Source organism: Carassius auratus, chromosome 44 (genome assembly GCF_003368295.1).
Source record: "Carassius auratus strain Wakin chromosome 44, ASM336829v1, whole genome shotgun sequence".
Lineage (NCBI taxonomy): Eukaryota > Metazoa > Chordata > Actinopteri > Cypriniformes > Cyprinidae > Carassius > Carassius auratus.
In genome coordinates, this window is record NC_039286.1 from 9,752,696 (window position 1) to 9,773,028 (window position 20,333).

At 37.9% G+C, this 20,333-nt stretch overlaps 1 protein-coding gene and 1 pseudogene across 2 annotated transcripts in view; both read right to left on the reverse strand.

Annotated features, from left to right (window-relative positions):
* Positions 1-1,744: 1,744 nt before the first annotated feature.
* On the reverse strand, positions 1,745-6,202 carry LOC113062430 (zinc finger protein 813 pseudogene; annotated as a pseudogene).
* A 2,095-nt stretch (positions 6,203-8,297) lies between these two features.
* LOC113062431 (zinc finger protein with KRAB and SCAN domains 4-like) overlaps positions 8,298-20,333 on the reverse strand; it is a 72,037-nt gene continuing 60,001 nt past the window's right edge. The window contains exons 1-4 of one of the 2 annotated variants that reach the window (XM_026232273.1): positions 18,499-19,066; positions 15,009-15,320; positions 13,034-13,351; positions 8,298-12,122 (exon numbers count right to left, since the gene is read on the reverse strand). In XM_026232273.1, coding sequence (XP_026088058.1) covers positions 11,695-12,122; positions 13,034-13,351; positions 15,009-15,320; positions 18,499-18,820 — 1,380 coding nt within the window. In that variant the 5' untranslated portion in view covers positions 18,821-19,066 and the 3' untranslated portion in view covers positions 8,298-11,694. Of the gene's footprint in view, positions 12,123-13,033; positions 13,352-15,008; positions 15,321-18,498; positions 19,067-20,333 lie in introns of those variants that run through there. The other variant, XM_026232274.1, reaches the window with a different exon arrangement.

Below are 20,333 nucleotides of genomic sequence, written 5' to 3' on the forward strand. Positions count from 1 at the left end.
AACATCCTTGTTGCCAGTCTGTCATTTTAACCCACACACATCTGGGGGGAAAAACAACAACCTCTAGATCTTGTCAGCTTATGCAAAGTTTACTTCAGCCTTCAGACTTTTAGACTGGCTCCCTTGTGAAAGAGAACACTGTCGGGACACCGATTAGGTGAAAAACATCCATAATAACCATTTATAGTCAAACAAAACAAGTCCAGTTATTCTCTAAGGATCTGCAAATATCAACAGAGACACAGATGGAACATGTGCAGACCGGCCCATAGAATTAAATTAAAATTATCACACATCAAGGCTGTAAATTAATATGAATAGGTAGAGAGATTGCATTTCTAACGGTTAAATTCTTGGATGAATGCTCTTGCAGATTGTTTGCTGTTATTTATGCTGACACATCCAATTCACCAGTTTCTTAACTCCAAATAACTCCACAGTTGACAACTTTATTATTATTTTCATATTTTTTTGCAGCTATTAAACTTTACTTTGCATCACTGATTTACTACTTTTAAACCCAGTTTGATTGCAAACATCTGTGCATTGCCTGTTTCTCTGTAACAAACACCTCTGTTTAAGAAATTCCACAGAGATGATTACACTACAGTCAACAAATTGCTCTAAACATTTTATGACTCATAAGTATGACATGTAAGTATAAAAATCACAAAACGTTTGGCAACTGAGACCTAATGTGCTTGGCCATTGAATCCAGTTTTTACTAGACTGGATGTAGACCAAAACCTACAGGTGCAGAAGCTGTCAACTTGTGGTTTAACTGATGCAACTTGCCACAGATGATATTCTCAATATATCCCAAAATAGCCACATTCAAACAATCAATGTTATTCATATGACTGAGGCAGCTTCACTAGCCTGAAAATTACCCCATGATTTACTCACCCTCAAGCCGTCCTAGGTATATATTATTTTCTTCTTTCAAAATAATACAATATATAGATAGATGCACGCACGCACGCACGCACGCACGCACGCACGCACGCACACACACACACATATATATATATATATATATATCTTTTTTTGCCATTATAAACCTTGGAAGAGCCCGGACATTTTTTTTTAAAATAAAACTCAAATTATATTTGTCTGAAAGAATCATTTACAGCAAGGTTTGAGGGGGGAGTAAATTATGTGGCAATTTCTATTTTTTGGGGTGCAACTATCCCTTTAAGGATATAATTCTGTCATTTACTCCACCCTCAACTTGTTCCAAGCCTGTTTTAGTTTCTTTAAGTTGTTGAACACAATTGATATTTTGAAGAATACTGGTAACCATACTGTTGATGGTACCCATTTACTTTCATTTGATGGGAAAATATACTATGGAAGTCAATGGCTACAGTCAACTATTTGGTTACCAACATTTTTCTAAATATCTTCTTTTGTGCTCAACAAAACATCAACAACAAAAACAAAAACTCATACACACACACACACATCTCAAGTTTGGAACTTAAAGGTGAGTAAATTATGAAAAGTATTTTCATTTTTGGGTGTACTATACCTTTAACTTTATAGTAAACATTCCTTCTGTTGTGTTATGCTACCAACCAATTTGCATTAGCATTTATAAGACACTGCTGTTAATAAAGAGATAGGTGAGAAACTTCTCCAAATGCACAATAGGAATACAGGAACTCGATTACAAATGGTTCCCAAATGAAGCAAATGCATGTTTGTATTTTGAATAAGAGCAAAGTAAATAAATAAATAAAAATAACAGCAGATATATTTATATATATTTTTGATGTTGTTGTTTTACATTATTTTCTTTAATAATTCATTCCAGTACAGGGTTAAGGAATTACATATTATCAATAAACGTATACAAACAAGTATTTTCCTGGAGGAAAGAAACTAGAGCGGCACTCACTACAACACAGATCAGACAAGATACAAAGACTCTCTGTAAGCTCACCGATCCCGAACGTAGACACTTTCATAAGAGAAAATCAGTCACAGCTGTACCCAAAAGAAGAGACGTAAAGTATGAAAACATAATGAAACATATATTTTAATAATATATATATATATTTTAATAATATATATATATATTTTAATAATATATATATATATATTTTAATAATATATATATATATATATATATATATATATATATATATATATATATATATATATATATATATATATATATATATATATATAAACTGAACAAAAAAGGAGTAATACTTTTGAGACATGATGAGGTTTCTTTCAGCTACTATCGTTGCTGCCACTGCTGGCACTGCTAAGATCGGGCTGTTCTCTTTTATGAATCTGCTCGTGTGCTTTGAGATGACCTGATTGGCTAAAATTCTTCCCGCAATGCTGGCAAATGTACGGCCGTTCGCCCGTGTGAGTTTGCTGGTGTGCTTTAAGATGTCCCAAGCGACCGAAACTTTTGCCGCACAGGGTGCAGCCGAACGGTTTTTCCCCGGAGTGAATCTTCTCGTGTGTTCTGAGGACCCCTGAATTGCTGAAAGTTTTGCCACACTGGGAACAGCTGTAGGGCTTCTCGCCTGTGTGGATTTGCTGGTGATTGCGGTAACTCATCTCTTTAGTGAAGCTCTTGCCGCACAGCGAACAGCAGAAGGGCCGCTCTCCCGTGTGGCTCAACTGGTGGGCTTTGAGTTCCTTCGTTTGACCGAAGCTCTTACCGCACTCGGCGCAACTGAACGGCTTCTCGCCCGTGTGCAGTCGCTGGTGCGAGCGGAGGTCGTCCGCTTTGGTGAAACCCTTTGGGCAGTGCACGCAAGTGTAAGGTTTTTGCCCCGTGTGGATGAGCTGGTGTCTTTTCAAGTTCCCAGCCTGTCCGAAGCTCTTCCCGCACTGGGAGCAGCTGTAAGGCCTCTCGCCGGTATGGATGCGTTGGTGAGTCTTCAGGTTACCCAGAGTGCTGAAGTTCTTCCCGCATTGAGTGCAAGAAAACGGCTTCTCACCTGTGAGGTTGCGAGGTTTGCGTGGAGTCAGCGCTTGGCCTTTTGTGCTGGTTTGGTTGTGCGTGGCAGTCGTTTTGTTCGCCTGGACAGACGTCAGTTCATAAAGGTTTCCAGATTGGAAGTCCGAGTCCATTTTCCCCATGCTGTCGATGACCGTATCGGGCCGGAGCTTGTTGAGTTCGGTGCGCAGCTCCGCCATGTGAATGGACTCCAAGCCGTTCATCTCGGTCTTGATGTGGCTGGACATGAGGATGGGTTCGTACTCGGTCTTGAAGGCGCCGAGCTCGCTGGCGTAGTAGCTGTGGAGGTCCGAGTGTTGCTCCAACTTGATGTACTCCAAGCTGTCTGAGACGTGAGTGATGTAGTCGAACACCAGACTGGGTTCGTAGTGTGACTTGTAGGAGTCCAGCTCCGTGCTGTGGAAGGAATGGAGGTCACTGTGGTGCTCTGATTTGATGTAGTCGAGGCCGCTGATTTCCATCTTGATCTGTTCGGAGGCCAGCTCGGCCGTGCTCAGGGGCTGGATCACGGACAGGTCAACCGTGCAGATGGGGTCGAGGTCAAGGTCGGGCTCGCTTTTGATGCACGGTAGCATAGCCATGGGCTCCACAATCTCGGATGCCAGTGAGCTGAGCGTTGGCGTGCTACATTCTGACGACAGCATGGTCAGGGTTGGGGTGGTGCACTCTGCTTGTAGAGGGTCAAGTGGCGGCGTGCCACACTCTGACACCAAATTATTTAGTCCTAAAGTGATGCATTCTGTCTCCAACTCTGCCATCCTGGTGGAAACTACTCCACCACCTGACCGAAACCTCTGTTATGAGTAATATATCTTATGTTCACAGAAATAAAAGCGGGGTTCCTGAGAGGGAATTATCACTGCTGCAACCTCTGGCTTGGGTTAGGAACAACGGTGATTCTCCTGGCTCCTGGATTTGCATAAAAGACAAAAGCAATTCAGTACACAGCATTTAAACACCAAATGAATGTTCCTTTACATAAATATCATGAAGTAAAGTTTTATCTTTAGATATTTTATTTATATATTTTGCTCTGTACAGTACTTTGTATGACCGGTAGTTGTTAAAGTGCTTTATGAAGAAAGGTTGAGTTGAATTAGACCATTTATATTTCTCTCTCCTTTTCATTTCCAAACAAACACTGGATGCTTTTATCTATTGACTCTATCATATGATGGGAAATAGTGTTTGGTCACACATTTATGGTAGACGTGCACTGATTTCACAAATGCAATTATCCCGAAACGACTTGAATGCACCTTGTGCAGGACTAAAGCTGTCAAACCTATATCTACTTTACAGGAAAAAGTCAAACATTTCAAGTGTTGCTCAATTAAACACAGATCCACTTAATTTGATATTTTAAATGTAATTCAAAAGTAATTTCAAAATGGCTGTTGCTAGAATGCATGTGACAAAGCTGTTATTGCAAAACACGAAATTACACTAACACTTGGTACAGAACACTACTAAATGCTTAAATATGTATATACATATGTGTGTGTGTGTGTGTGTGTGAATGAGAACAATAACCTGACATAAGCATCTACACACCAAGATGTCAAAGTCAATCTGACACATTGGAGAAGCTTTACAACCAGATGTTCACATCATAATTTATTATTAAAGAGTCAGACAAAATAAAACTACCAAGCAAATGTGAAAGGGAATTAAACAAAAGAGAGGGATTAGAGATTATGTGCGTAATTACAACGTCGTGGCATTTGTGTAATAGCGTGCCGACTGCCTGAAAGTGCACATTTTAGGCCGGCGAAAAACATTAGGTCAACAAAAATAAAAAGATAAAGAAACCTGACGTAAATGTGCGGTTTTAAACGCGCAATAGCTTGTCGATTTTACTGAGAATGACTAAAGCAACTAGTCAAGATAGCTTCGCTAGTTCGCCACGCATCATGCACTTTTCTGCTGCCTTTCTTGAATCTGGCGGCGTTTTTACACACAATAAATCTTTAGCATTTTTTTTTCTTATGAGAGAAGCTTTTAATACACGACGCATGGGAACGGAGAACGTGCGATACAGACACGGAACGGGTTGTGATCGGCGGGTATATCGGCATGCAGAGCGCGTTTCGGTGTTTCCAGCGGTGGGGATGAAGAACATACAAAGGCATGAGGGTGAAAATGCCACAGCTTCAGCGTGTGAGAGCCAGTGGCCATCTTGTTTGTAGCTGAACGTCGCTGCATCAGCCAACTGAACGATCCGCTGAAGGAAAGTTGAGCCAGCTGCAACTTTTGAACGCGGACATCTACTCCTTCGCCTTTGCATAACAATGGAAAACGCTCGCCGCGATAGAAGCGTAACGTGGTGAGTTGTATGACTTGCGCGGTTCATGCGCGCTCTCATCACCACCTCTCAGGAGAGACCGGAGGAGGAAAAAAAGATGAAATATTGAGAACACGAATAAATCCGCTCGGGAGGATGTCTCGGCGATTTTTTTCTTTCTTATTTATTTTATTTTTTTACCTGTTCATTGCTTTATTTAATTTTTTCGGCCGTCAGCACGCCGTAAGCGGAACCCACATCAAACCCCTGCCGGACCCGCCACGTCCACCTCGGCCCCAGCGTCCATCAGCCTCCCTGTCGCACACACTCCTTCACTCTCGCTCTCTCCTCCCTCTCATTGACCAATTCCGCTTAGTTTTCACTCCCGTTGTCGCTTTCCTCCGGGTTTCAGCCGTTGCACTTCCGTCGTAAAAGTGCAAATGCGCGCGCAGCGGTACCGTTTACTGAGCAGCTACTTTGTTTACTTCCTACAAATGCGCGTTTTCGTACGTGTTATTCTTAGACGCGCGGCTGAGGGAAATTAAATAAACATCTGCACGGAAGAAAATGTGTTTTGTGCAACCAGATGTGTGTTTGCTTCTCTGGCTAATTAAATGCCATCATCATGCATCATCATCAATTACTCCTAACAGAAGCTGAGGACTAGAGAGGACATGCTTGGACACCGCACAGTTGTTATGGACTGGATGGACAGTGCATGATTGTCATAAATCGATGATATGTAAATTATTAGACCTGCATTCCATTGCACAAGACAAAGGGGTTGTAAAAATAAAATAAAATGGTAGTCAGTTCATTTTATGCATAGTAGTAGCCTACAAGTGTGAAATATAACCACTGATAAAAGTGAAACGGAATCAAAAGAAAAAGAAAAAAAAAGCTTAATAAGGATTAATTGACATATGTAAAGACATGCATAATATTGTGTGTTATGACAATAAATCAAACTGAATTATCATTATTAATTTTTTAACTTTATGTTTTTATATCATTTTAATTTGCTTAATGGAACCAAATCATATTGTTTCTAAAAGTGGAGTTCTATAAAGTAGTTATGAAGTTTAAAGATAATAATAAATGGAAAATATGATTTATGTAAATGTCATGCATAGCAGATAGTCTGGGGTTACAATGTCTGGATATAGTAGTATATTATAAGAATCAGAATCACTCATTCCACAGAATGATTTCTATACAATAACCAGTGTCTTTTTCTTTCAATGAAAGCTTTCTCATTTAAAAATGGGAAATTCATAAAAGCAAGCAAGTGCACTCCTCTTTTGGCCCTGGTGCACTTATACACAGGATATACAAAAATTACATAGCCATCAGTCTTAATGATATATGATGAATAAAATGAATTATATGTTTAATGAAACATAATTGTATTACATTATATATTTATTTATTTAATTTATTTATATTAAGGACAAATGATGGTGTTTTGCTCCATAATCAACCCCCAGAGGGCGAGATGGTAAAAGTGATCCTCTCTCTGAAGGCTAAGGATGCAGATATATGAAGAGTATTAATAACTCCTAGAAATGGTTAATCCTCTTCCCTAACATGCTTGTCTCCGTTACACTTTTGGACGTGTCTCACAGATGCCACCACTTTGGGTAATCTGCCAACAGGGCCACAAGGAGACCAATGTTTAAGAGGCAGTAATACCTGAGAGCAGAGATATAATAAATCATCATTAAATAGGAAGAGATTTCAGTAGCTTACTTTACAGGGCACATATAATTGTTCGCCATTTGATAATTTCCATGTTTTATTGTTTACAACATTGAAACAGAGGATTTAAATTGGCTTTTGACCAAGGAAAATATTCTAATGTAATTGTTACAATTCTTAAAGGAATAGCTTATCCAAAAATGTAAAATTAGAAAATGTACTCAAATCTCAGGTCACCCCAGATGTAGTTTAGTTTGTTTCTTCATCAGAACAGATTTGCAGAAATTTATTACATCACTTGCTCACCCAGAGGATCTTCTGAAGTGAATGGGTGCCGTCACAATAAGAGTCCAAACAGCTGATAAAAACATCATAATCCATGGCACTCCAGTGTCTTGTGAAGAGAAAAGCGTCATGTTCGTAAGAAACAAATCCATCAAGACATTTTTTAACTTCAAACAGCTACTTCCCACTAAAATACAAGTCCTCTATCCATAAAATAGTCTTGTCTGAATCAGGAGAAAAATATACAGATCAAGCTCAATTTACAAGCAAAAACTTTTCAAAAACTGTTCTGTCAATATATCAATGGATTTTGATGTGAGAGGTCAACATGTGATGGACATTATTACTGGACAAAGCATTATTATGGATTATGGACATGTATTCTGGCCAAAAGCAACAGTTTAACAAAAGTTAAAACAACTTGATGGATTTGTTATTTACCGAAAATTAAAGACTAATGGACTGGTGTGGTTTACTGTAATGTTTTTAATCAGATGTTTGGACTCATTCTGACGGCACTCATTTACTGTAAAGGATCCATTGGTGAGAAAGTGATGCAGCACTAAATTTACCCACATCTATTACCACGAAGAAACAAACTAATCTACATCTTGGATGGCAGAAGGATTGAGAAAATTTTCATTTTGGAGTAAACTAACTTAAAACAAAATAGGAGCACATACACTGTACATTCCTCTTGTATGATATTTCATTTGCTGTGAAGGTAATTTCCACAACGTCAAGCATCACACAGCTGTTACTGCTTACAAAACAATAGCATCAAACAGGAATCTAGCCGGAGGACTTTACTGTAGAAATTATTAGAAAGCCAAAAAACCTTAGGGCCATTTAATTGTTTGCCTTTTGCACATCTGAGTATCCGGGTTTAAGAAAAATATTAATTTCTAGCGATCCCAGAGTCCACTGAGTTCAGAAACTCATCTGAGAGGTAAACAACCAACTCTACTGTTGCACTGCTAGAAATGAAGGAAGCAGATTTTATGGATGATACAATTCAAGACTAAAAATGACAATGTGACGATGCAATATTCCACCTTTTTAATGTATTGCCATAATTCAAATGTACAACGTCTTCCAGTCACATTAAAAGACATTTCAGTGGGAGATTTTTTTGGAAAAGAAGTAGAAATTAAATGCTGGTTACATCAACAGGCACTCCTAAAAGATAAAAAAACAAACATACACAACTTCCCTATAATAACAACTTTGAAAAGTTGACCCAATTTTATGCAACTTTTAAAAGGAATCTAAGATTTAGTATTGATTTTTATGTGGTTCATAATTCACAATGTGCTTTTTCTGTAAATTAACAATATTAAATAGAAAGTTTCCATTCATTAATCACTTTTTTTTTTCAATTTATAGATTATTTCAACAACAACAAAAATATGACTGAATGTAAACCCAAATTTTACAAAGCTCTTGTATTTGTCTACTTTTGCCATAAATATGCTAAAGCTATGTGAATGAGTTCTGAGGTAATGAACTAAGCAATGCTTTCAGAATACCAACAAAACTGAGGTATGGATGTGTGGAGTGGCAGAAAAACAGTGCAAAATATATACTGGAGTAAAAAATAAGAGTAAAGGGAAATGGTACAAAAGTAATACTTGGCATATATTGGTCAAATGCTGAACTCTAAAAACAATTCAGAGCTACTATGCCACCATAAAACAGAAAACTAAACATGTTCCATGGAAAGAGTTGATCTAATTGGTCTGTTACAACAAGTGTACTTTTCGATACATGACAATGCAGATTCTTAAAAAGTAACAAAACCGCTAAAAGGAGTCATCATGCATAACATGAAACAAAACGGCAAACTTCAAGTAGTTCATTAGAATAATGCAGTTCCCCGGGCGAATGTTGGACTGCATCACAAATTTCATGTGTCAAGACTGTTTGGCAGAAAGATGCCGTTCATTTTGCTTCATAAAAAAAAAAAGAAGTTACAATAAAATGATAAAATTACAGGTGCAGTGTATTAATGTCAGCCAATTGAGTTATCATCATGACGCACTTCAAGGAAAGTCAGTGACTGCAGACGCGCACACGCAAACAAACACAACGCACAAGTTTCAATGTCGCTTTTACAAAAACTGCATCACACATTCGCCAGTACTAACTGAATAAATATCTGCAGCCCAAAGCGATTTTACATGCTAAGATTATTTAATTCATAGTCAAAGATTGTTGTACATGGGGCCGTTTCATTGCATCAAGTTAAATGCAAAATTCAAGTCCTTCAATATTTATTTAAAATGCTTACTGTAATCCAGAACGAATGGAAATATACCGTGATAATTGTCACTCTTTCTAAAATCACCAGTTCCTGTTCAGACTTTTGGATTTATGAGCTGTAATTAGCTTGAAGAGTCCGTTCACCCAAAAATGAAAATTGTGTCATTTATTCAACCTCTTGTTGTTCCAAACCTGTACGAATTTCTTTCTTCAGTTGAACACAATTAAATTGCGCAATGCTGGAAGCAAAACAAATGCTGTTATGTGACACGAGCAACTGTCTGGTAACCAAAATATCAAAATATCTTCTCAGTTCAACAGGTTTGGAACAACTTGAGGGTGAGCAAATAATGAGAGAAATGTCATTTTTGGGTGAACTATCCTTTTCCGGTATTCCTCCCAGCGGTCTGAATCGATGAAACATACAGAGTTATTTTAACATTAGTAACTACACAGAAGTCAGATCTGACCAGCTGTGACATAATTAAAGAGGACTAGTACAATATCTAGAGTTGACAGTTCTGGTGAACGCACGAAGCACAAGGAGGAACGAGATCTGGTAAGTTCTTAAAGGCAGGGTGCTAAACAACAAATTAACCTCTCAATCCTCACTGCCGACTATTAGATCAGCTTATTGAGCACTAAACCGATAAAGTACTTCATTATACTCTACTAATGAAGTTAAGGTCTTCAATACATCTGAAAAGAAGCTTAAGGTTCATAATGTAAACCGTAATGGCCCACCTTGTTTAAAAAAAAGCAATACAATTCAATAAGAGAATGTACGGTCATAAAAAGATTTCCCTTCATTGTCATCTTTGGGTTGCAAGTTCTTGGTACCTTCCTACAGGGGCATATTAGGTAGCGTATTACAAAATAAGCCACATTTTTTAATGCACAATCAAATAATAAGCAGGCCAACTGGCCGGTCTCGTTCCATTTGTAAACTTTTTTTTTTTTTTTTTTTTTTGTGCAGGACCTAAACTCCTGATATTGCAGAAGTCCTAAAGATATGATCCCATCGATGAGGTATTGATCCAATAAGTAACAGTAAAGACCTTGTAATCCCCCCCCCCCCCCATCATGCTCATTACTGACAGAGATATTGTAAAACTTCAGGGTCGAGAGTGGGAATGTGCGAACAGGGAGTAAATTGTAAGAGCAGGATCAGTCTTCCTTTCTGGAAATGGTAGATAATCCACATTCAGATGCATGCCACCATTGCTAGAAAAAGCGAATCTCACAACTGAGCATTTATCCAGGTTCAAGTTGTATGCGAAAACTTCACGCAAACAGTAGAGGAAGACGCTACTCTAGTTGAGGATACTAAGGAAGTCAGATCCTCTTTTCAAGTCACTGAAACGAGAATATGAAGAGTTAGGAGCTTCAAGTTTCTTGTCACTTCTCTTGTCATGGCATCATCTTCAGATTCTTCTTGAAGATCTCCTTTGTGTGCACGTCATGCAATTGATGACATTTGTGCAGGTTCAAGTCAAAAACTGGAAGCCATCCTCGATCCATGGTGAAATGTTGAAGAAAACATCTCAAATCAGACATGTACGTCAAGACTTTAATTCTACAAAAATCCAGTATGACATCTTAACATAAGAGGTATTTAATGTTGAGTACTAAGTCAGTAAGGACATATTTAAAAAATGGTTGATTTGATCACAGGAGACGCTTTACACTATCTCTGGTTCGTTTGATCACATTCAAAAGGTTTGCAAAAAGAAACAAGACCAGCATGCTGCAAGGGACCGATCAACTAGGGACCTCCTTTTCCACAATATTGAAAATATTTACCAAGTATTAGGATCTACTAAGACCTGTATTATGAAAGAACTCCCAATGGAAAAAGGAAATTCTTCGATCCTCATTGTGATGGTCTATACAGCCCTACATTGATATTTACACTGCGTACACAGCTTGTTGTTACTGGTATTCGTTTCTTCCAGTAATCCTTAAGACTAAGGAAACAAAATGGAGGTAAAAACATCTTAATTTGTGTCAGATGACTTATCCGTTTACCTCAGTGTACCTTCAAACTAGCAAAAAAAAAGCGACACCTTTCTTGTATTTCCTTCACCTGTCCAAAAAGTTCCACTCACTTCAAGAAGCAATAAATCACTGGAAAACCTCCCCTCATATTCTCCTGAATTTTTTTTCAATCTTTGCGCTTTTATATTGTTTTGTCTGTGTGCGTCCGTAAGTGAGCCTGGAGCCTTGAAGACTGGGAGAAACTCTTTCCACATTGTGGGCATCGGCTGGGCGTCTCCTCATGCATTTGTCGGTGGGCTCTGAGAAGATGCGCTCGGCTGAACTTCCTGCCGCAATCTTTGCAAGCTTGGGATTTCCTCCTACCTTTGTGTTTCAAGGACTCAGTCCTGTCCATCGTCTCATTATCCTCTTCTTCGTCCCCCTCGTCTTCTTTCTCTTTCTTATTCATCTGGTCACTCTTTGAGCCCTTACCGTCTTGCGGATCAGCTGGGTCTTTGGACACTTCCAGACTGGGAACGGCATCCATGGACTCCTCGTCATCCTCGAGCAGCTGGGAAGGAAGCGTCAGGAGTCTTTGCAACATTGATGGGGATCTGATTTGAGAGTCACCTGTAGACACAAAGACGCTGGGTAGATTACTTGTCTGTTACCAATTACAGATTGGATGATAAAAACTGTTAAGGATAATGTATTCTGACTACTCTTAAGAATATTTTTATTTTTATCTAAATTGTTTTAAACTTGCCACTAAACATATATTGACGTTAAAAAAAGCATTTTTTTATTAACAACTAGTGGTCGACCGATATATCGCCACAGTTGATATATTCCAATGCACATTTATAGTAGAAGTATATTTTTAATCCATTGTCAAATGATTTCAAATTTCTTTAATAACTTAAAAAGTTATTTTGGCTTAATATCATCTATCACCCCCCCTGCTTTCCAAGATATCGGCAGTCAAAAAACACATATCGGTCGACCACTATTAACAACATAAAATACATTAAACATTACATTATACCAGGGGTTCCCAAACTGGCCTTAATGTAAGAACTGCAGTGGTTTTGTAAGTTAATGCAAATCGAATAATTAATCAAATAATAAAAATAATTTAAACAATTGAACACTAAAAATAGAAACATTTGATTTGTTAACCTGCATGTCAATGTGACCATTAACCGATAGAAAACTGTAAACATGTGAATCATGTGTTGCTAAATTACTAATGGTTTGCAAATTTATTTGCATGACATTTCTGAATATAGTCAAAGCTAAATGGTATGACACACAGTAGAATTTTCAGAAAGGAAAACTTAGGGAAAAAAGGAGGAGCATAATTTACTCCCATTGTGTTAATATGTAATCATGTAATCAGTAAAAAATGACTGTAATCTGACGATTCACATTTTTAGAATGTAATATTTCCCAAGCACAAATACTAAATTTTATTACATAAACCAGATTACATGTAATCAGATGCAACCCAGCACTGATGCACAAGATCAAGATCAGCCTACCTGATGAGCTGATGACAGGAACGCCTTCAGTCTCAGAGGTTAGAGAAACAACCTCCATATCGTCTAGAGGCAACCATGGTGGCTGCCCCACCTCAAGCTCCAGCTTCCTCTGAGTGGCCAGGCAAGACGGCATGAGCGTCTCTCGAATTAAGCTGTCCATGTCAGTCACCGAGCCCGAGCTCAGCCCGGTGCACTCCCCTTTACTGCTGGTGACCTCTTTGATCTGCCAGAGGTCACTGCACCACTTCTGCCCGAAGACTTTGTCCAGGATGGGCACCCAGTTCTGAGCCACCTCGATGACCGTCTGCTTACCTGGTTCTGTTGGAGGAGAAAAACATTGTAGGAGATTAAAAACAATGGCTTATTTTTCAGGTTTAATTAACTCCATTTATAGGGCTATACACTTAACTAAATTAGAAAGCCAAATGACCTTTGTTTGCTGATTGCAATTCACTTGTAAATAATGTAGAATTCGCTTTTGAAAGTAATAACTAGTTAGAATTCAATTACATTGAATAATAACTAATAACTGAAAAACAAGACCATACTTTAGCACTGTTAATCAATAATTAATTACCTGCAAGGTAGGCAATATCTTTCATGAAAACAAGATGTTTATTGTGAGCTGAATCACCGGCCTGGTCTGCTTTGTTTTTACGTAACAGCTTAAAAATAGAATTCTGAATGAAACCCAAAGAACAGATGTAAAACAAAGTACTGGTCTGACCGCCGCTGAACAATAAAATGAGGCATGCCAACATGATGTGTTAATAAAAGGGGAAATTTCATTTTGGTGTAATACGGTCTTTGAACATTGGGCATATAATACTGAACACTCGCCATTTTACATAAGCTTTTTAACATTAGCGCCACACCAGCCATATTTAAATCAACTCAATGTCATTTTCCAGCACAAACATCATGCATCTAGATTAGATCTTATTCTCAGAAGCCCGCTACAATTGATTTCTGCCCATGTAAAAGTGGGCATTAAACAGAATTTTATTTAAAATAAATATTTTTCTACATTAGTAGGAGCCAAATCACGAGAACAGCTGCATATCCAGCCTGACACCCAATAAAAAGCATTGTAAACTTAATTCAGAGATGTTTCAGGTGCCAGGTAGAGCAATGATGGACAGTTAGTCAAATCACAATAGTCTGGGGAATCCTCTGAAACTGAGCACTCAGAACCAGTCTGAAAGTTGGAAATTGGATTTACCTGGTTTCCATAATTCTTTTAGTCAAATTATTGCTAAACCAATACAGACAGCGCATGCAAATAAACAATGCTATCGGCAGCACAATTCACTTGGGAGTAAATTCTTTCCAAAAAAGTGATTCTATCAGACTTTACACTACCAAGTTTTTTTTTTTTAAGAAATTAATACTTTTATTCAACAGAGATTAATTAAATTGATTAAATTTGACACTAAAGATTTATTTTGTTACAAAAAAAACAAATCTACTTAAAAAAAAAAAATGCATCCACCTTATTTTTCCCATGAGAGAACTTTCCCAACTGTAAAAAAACAGCTTGTTTTGCTGCTTGATACATTACAAACTGGTGTGTTTTACCATATTATTTTGATGTATTATCTTAATTCTGAACACACTAGTTTGTAGTGCAAACAGTTTTACCATTTCCTGTACTTTGTTATTCTTCTTCTTGTTTCCCAACAGCGGCTAATGAACCGGAAGTCTCACACATTCAAGGAAAACAGCTTACTTTCACATTGGAAATAGAAGGTGGATTGTTATTCACACACACAAAAAAAACTGTTTTCAGTAATGATGCTGGGAATTCAGCTTTGCATCACCGGAATAAAACATTGTAATTGTTTACATTTAACAATTTTCTAAAATGTTGGATCAGATAAATCCAGCCTTGGTAAGCATAAGAGATTCTTCAAAAGCATCTTACAGACAGTAATGTACATACATTCTAATTAACAGACAATAAAACAGTTTGTACCATTTGTGGTTTCGGTTTTTTCCTTTTCACACTCTTTTTTGAGTGACTGATCCTGCAGGCCTTTCGACTCTTGCTTTTCTACTCTGGAACTGCTCGGAGAGGCGGAGTCATTTTTGCGGCCCTCCGTTTCCACATCAGCCCCATCACTGTCCTCCATCATGTTCTTGTCCAGTAACTGCCATTTCAATAGCTGGTTTTCCCGCTCCTTCTTGGTGAACTCCGAGAGCAGGTCGTCAAAGCTGTCTTCCACGATTTTAGTCAGCTCACAAATGGCGAATTCCAGCACGTGTTCCATAACAGATTTTAACTGACCTGAAAATGGAGACAAATTATATATTTACTCGGAAAAATCCATCTGTAATGTTCTTGTGTCACAAACAGGTAGTTATTTCCCTGTACAGCATGTAGTCTAATAGCTCTCTGTGCCATCCACTGCAGAATACGGCTGCTGGCTGACATTTAAGACAATCACACCAATTTGCTTCACTTCCTACTTTCAGCAAGCAAAAGTTCAGATTTAAAAAGGCTAGATCAAGATTCGAAGGCAATGTAAGAAAAATGACACTATGAATGCATTTCTGTTGATGCCGAAATGAAACTGAAGGACAGTTATACTTTTTTTTTTTTTTTTTGCATTCTACCATATTTGAATGTTTCATATTAGGAAGCGTAACCATTTAATAAATTTTTGATAAAAATCCTGCAAAAGTAATAAATAATAAATACAATGCTTTTCTTGAAAATCTTAAATTAACATCCTGAATGAAATCTTAAGAACAGATATAATAGTGTTTTACACCATTTTGACAAACCGAGACATACCAATGAACAAATGTATCTTTATTTTTATTATTTAAACCCAACACGACACAAAACTGTCAAAGTATGACTTTGATACTAATCCTTTCATTTTGAAGTTTTAAAAGGTTTAAGCATCTCCAAAAAGCTGTATTTTAGGAAAGCAGAGGAACCGTTGGTAATTACCTCAGCACTTCTCACAGTAACGGGGTGTCAGTGGCTTGTATTCAAATCAGAAGGAAGTGCTGCAGGTCTGAATTTTGATTTGGACGCTTTGCATGGAACTCATACCAAAAGCACCTCCCTGCAGAAATACAGCCTTTAAAATTCACTGCATGCAGTCCTCTCCATTCCTCCATGACTGTAAGGAGCCCATTTTGATCAGACCCTAAATGCCTTACTGTCTTAGCAACTTGAACAATATGAACAATATTAACATCTTATTTCAAAAGATAGTGGTCAAGTTTTTCAAGTTATATTATTATTATTATTGACAACAAATATGTTTTGAGTTCCTTTTGCAATCTAAAAAAAAACTGTCTAAAATATTACTGCAGGACAGGACAGACGCAACATATAAGGAAAAAAAACGGAAAAAAATAAATAAAATATATAGATGTTGGAAAGGAAAATTAATGTTAAGAATCTCACAAATTCAGCCACAGCAAACATATTAGGTTGAAGTCAATATAGCATATAGATCCTTTGTCATTAAACTATTAAATGAAAGATGAAAACGTGCAACACTTCTGTAATGTGATGCACTGCAGAGTGAAACATGATAGTCAAGAAAAAGAAATATAGGACATGACTTTATCCTCCTTTCACAATCTAATGGATCATGTAAAGTGGTCTCTAAATGATGGGAGAGGCTGGAAGGAAGAGGACTCTGTGACACTGACCACAGAGGAAAGTCATTTCAGAGGCTTTTATTTCTTTGGAATAATGTGGGCTAATGAATCCTTCGCAAGCATTAAAAATGCATTTAAAAAAATCAATTTTGATTTCATTCTCAGTACTCAACAAAATGTTTTTTTTTTTCATGGCGGCCCAATATTTTTCACTCCACTAACCACAAAAATATGACAACAAAAAGTTATTTACAATTCACGTTCAACTCAACTGCTTCTTTTTTTTTCTTGCAATCTATTTTCATATTTGAAATATGTTCATTAAATGTTAGCTTTCTTTAATTTTTTTTCCCCACAATATATTTTTGTTTGTTGCTTTACTTATTTTGCATTAGACCAGTGAAAACTATAATGTAACTCCAACTCCATAAATTATTTATGAGGGAAAGTGATCTATGGTTTTGTAAAACTATCAAAAATCTTCATTGCCTGCTGAAACGCTCTCACAATGGCCCTAATAGGTCATCCTTAATGTTGAGCCCTGATGCTGACTTTAAGAATAAGAATGGGAATATCTGATCTGGATTCATTTAATTCTAGTGTTGCATCTAGATCTAATTAAATGGTGCATAAAAAATAAAAAACCTCTGTTTGCATGTTGACATGCCCAGCTATGGCGTCAAAGCATATCATTGGGCTGATTTAGCTGCAGTTTCTGCTTGTGAAGGACGAAGACTCTCATGATACTCCCCCATCAAACCCCTACCATGGATACCCTCCGCAGGATCTGGTGGGTGTGTCTTCCTCTAACCACCTCCATTGGTCAAAATATAATGTGAAGGCACCCTCCCCATGGCTACCGTCACCGCAGTATGAAAAGCAGCGCTAAGGAGCAGCTCAACGACAGAAGCGTCATCTCATCACCCAAACCAGCCATTGGCAGCAGTCATAACAAGCCACCCAAACTCCAGTCCAAACATTAAAAGGTCTATAAATACATGTCCACACAGGCCTGAAGACTCCTAAGATTCATTTCAAAGACCAGACATCAAAAACGTCCTCAAATCATACAATTCCACTCAACCAAGACAAAACACTAAGTCTAAAACAATGAGTTGTTTCTCTACAGTCTCCCACAAGAAATTATGCAGACTTGCACCCTTCCTCCAAGAGTTAATGATTGATAAAAAAAAAAAGAAAAAAAAAAAAAGGCAACAACTGTGTTCTCTGGACCAGTTAATCTTAATTATTGTACGAACTGAAGAAAATATCTCAGACTTAGAACCCAAACAAGACTAAAATTTAGCATATTCTAGTAACTAAGCTGTGTTTTGCATGGCAGATGCTCTCTAATTAGTCTAAAAAGAAGGTCAAATCTTGGTGCTAACTGGTGGTCTAGGAAGAGAACAGTTGGTCAGTCTGGTTTTATGAATTAGTCAACCAGCTAATAGCCAATTTAGACCACATAGAAACCACATAGCATGTTTAAAAACACAGTTACATCTAAAGCCTGATTTTCTATCAGGGCATGGTTTGGGTTTAACTACGGTGTCATTCGTGCCACGTTTCTGAAATACAAATGCTTTTACCAACAATTAGGGAATTGAAAGACATGGGTGCATAAGCAGACAGACTAGGTTTATTATGACTTCCTTCCGTTCAAAATGGTGTTTAACGTTACCCCTGTTTTTATAAACCTCGCCATTGCGCACCAAGCCAACGAGTCAGATTAGCAGTGTAAGCACGAGCGTTTATTAATAGAGATTATTGAACATGCTTCCCCAACATGTTTGGTTCATTTCCATTCAATAAAAACACCGTTTGCACACAGATCCCCTTACCAACTGCTCGCGCTTTCTGTTCACGCCTGAGCGTCTCGGATTGAACGCCACATCCAGGGCTCAGACCGGGGGTGTGTTGCTTTGTTTCATCGTTCGTGTCTGTTTTTCCTTTAGACGCATTGCTTTTCCCGTTCCCTCCCCGAGACTGAAGGGTAGCCCTCAAACGCTGGTTTTCTTGCTCTTTGGTGGCCGTTTCCAATAGCATTGAATTCAAAGTGGTCCCAACAGTGTTGGTGATTTCCTGAACGGAGAGCTGCACTACCTGCTCCAGCGCGGACTCCAGCTGACCTTGGAAAAACGAAATGTACAGGGCACCGTTCATGATTGCGACCGCTCTGTTGGAAGACCTCTTTCATTCTTCCTCTTCCCACCTCCCAAAGTAGTGTTAAATTTACAGAAGTCCTCCAGAACAACTGCCTCGAAATGAACAGTTACCCCTTTTTCTCGAAACACGTCGTGGATGTTTACACCCCTCGGTATGCTGTACCGTACTCCACTTCGCGAAAGCGCATTGGGATTCCAAATAGCCCACGAGCACATTGGAGGATCGTCACCAAACGAACACTACGCCATTTTGCCCCAAATATGAAAACGTCTTACGCACATAACACAGAAACAATCAGATGGAAACAATTCTGAGTAAAACGCCGCTTTTACGTTCAGTTTAAGTAATTTAATCGAGCTGTTTGGGGGTTTTATTATCCGCCGTTTTTTAAGCAAGATGCGCGCATAAATGACCCAATTCATTGGTACTCATTAGTAGATTATAGCCACTCAGTTGTTGCCTGTTATATCCAGTTACGCACTTCTTCTCTCGAGCGTATTATTTAGATTTTTATTGCACATTGACTCCCACTTAATACACAATGTTTTTCGTGCGCTCCTCTATTTTAGTTACGGTAAAGTGGCCGCTGCATTATCTAAGAGGAAGGCGGGGCGAGGTTCATATATTACAGAAGAGGGGATTCTATAATCGCAGGTGCATTTGGTGCCCAAAGCCATTTTTTTCAGCTTTTTTTTTTTAAATTGGTTATAGTTTTTATTATTTTAATAATTCGCTACTCACCTAAGATGTTACAGGTCATAACAAAATAATAATTCATGTAAATGTGTTATAGCTAAAAAAAAAATCATGAATTCTTGTTGTCTTAAATAGTGTATTTTTTTCCATCATGTAAGGCTGTGTAATCAAAATATGTAATTTTACTTTTGGTAATAATTTGACAACATTGTTTAAATTTTAAAAAAAAAAGAATAAAAATGTGTGTCTATAAAAATTGCGTCAACTTTTTTTCCTGGTGGTTCTGTTTTTTTGTTCTATCTTTCACATAATTTTAGTGTCTAGAAGTGCATATGACATTTTAAAGTAGTTGTTATTCATTATATTGACCACACCCACAAAAAACCCATAAACACCAATATGTTTTCAGTTACGGGTGCCTTAACTAAAAAGTTTCTCATTCATTCCACAAGCGAAAGATATTTGCCCTGAGACGACCTGCTTCATGTTAAAGAATTTGTTCACCCAAAAATGAAAATTCTGTCATTTACCCTCATTTTCCCCCAAAGCGGTTTCAAACCTGTATAACGTTTTTTCTTCTGTTGAACACAAAATAACATCTTTTGAAAAATGTTGGTAACCAGACAGTTGATGGTAACCATTGACTTACATGAAAAAAAAATTGTGGCGAGTGGGGCGGGGCCGAGAGGCGTGGGAACGAGGAGTGAGGCCAGGTGTAGTGATTGGAGATGAGCTACACCTGAGCCCCACCGCTAGTATCGAGTCCCACGTAGGAGATGGAAGGATATAAAACTGGAGTGACGACCGTGAAGGA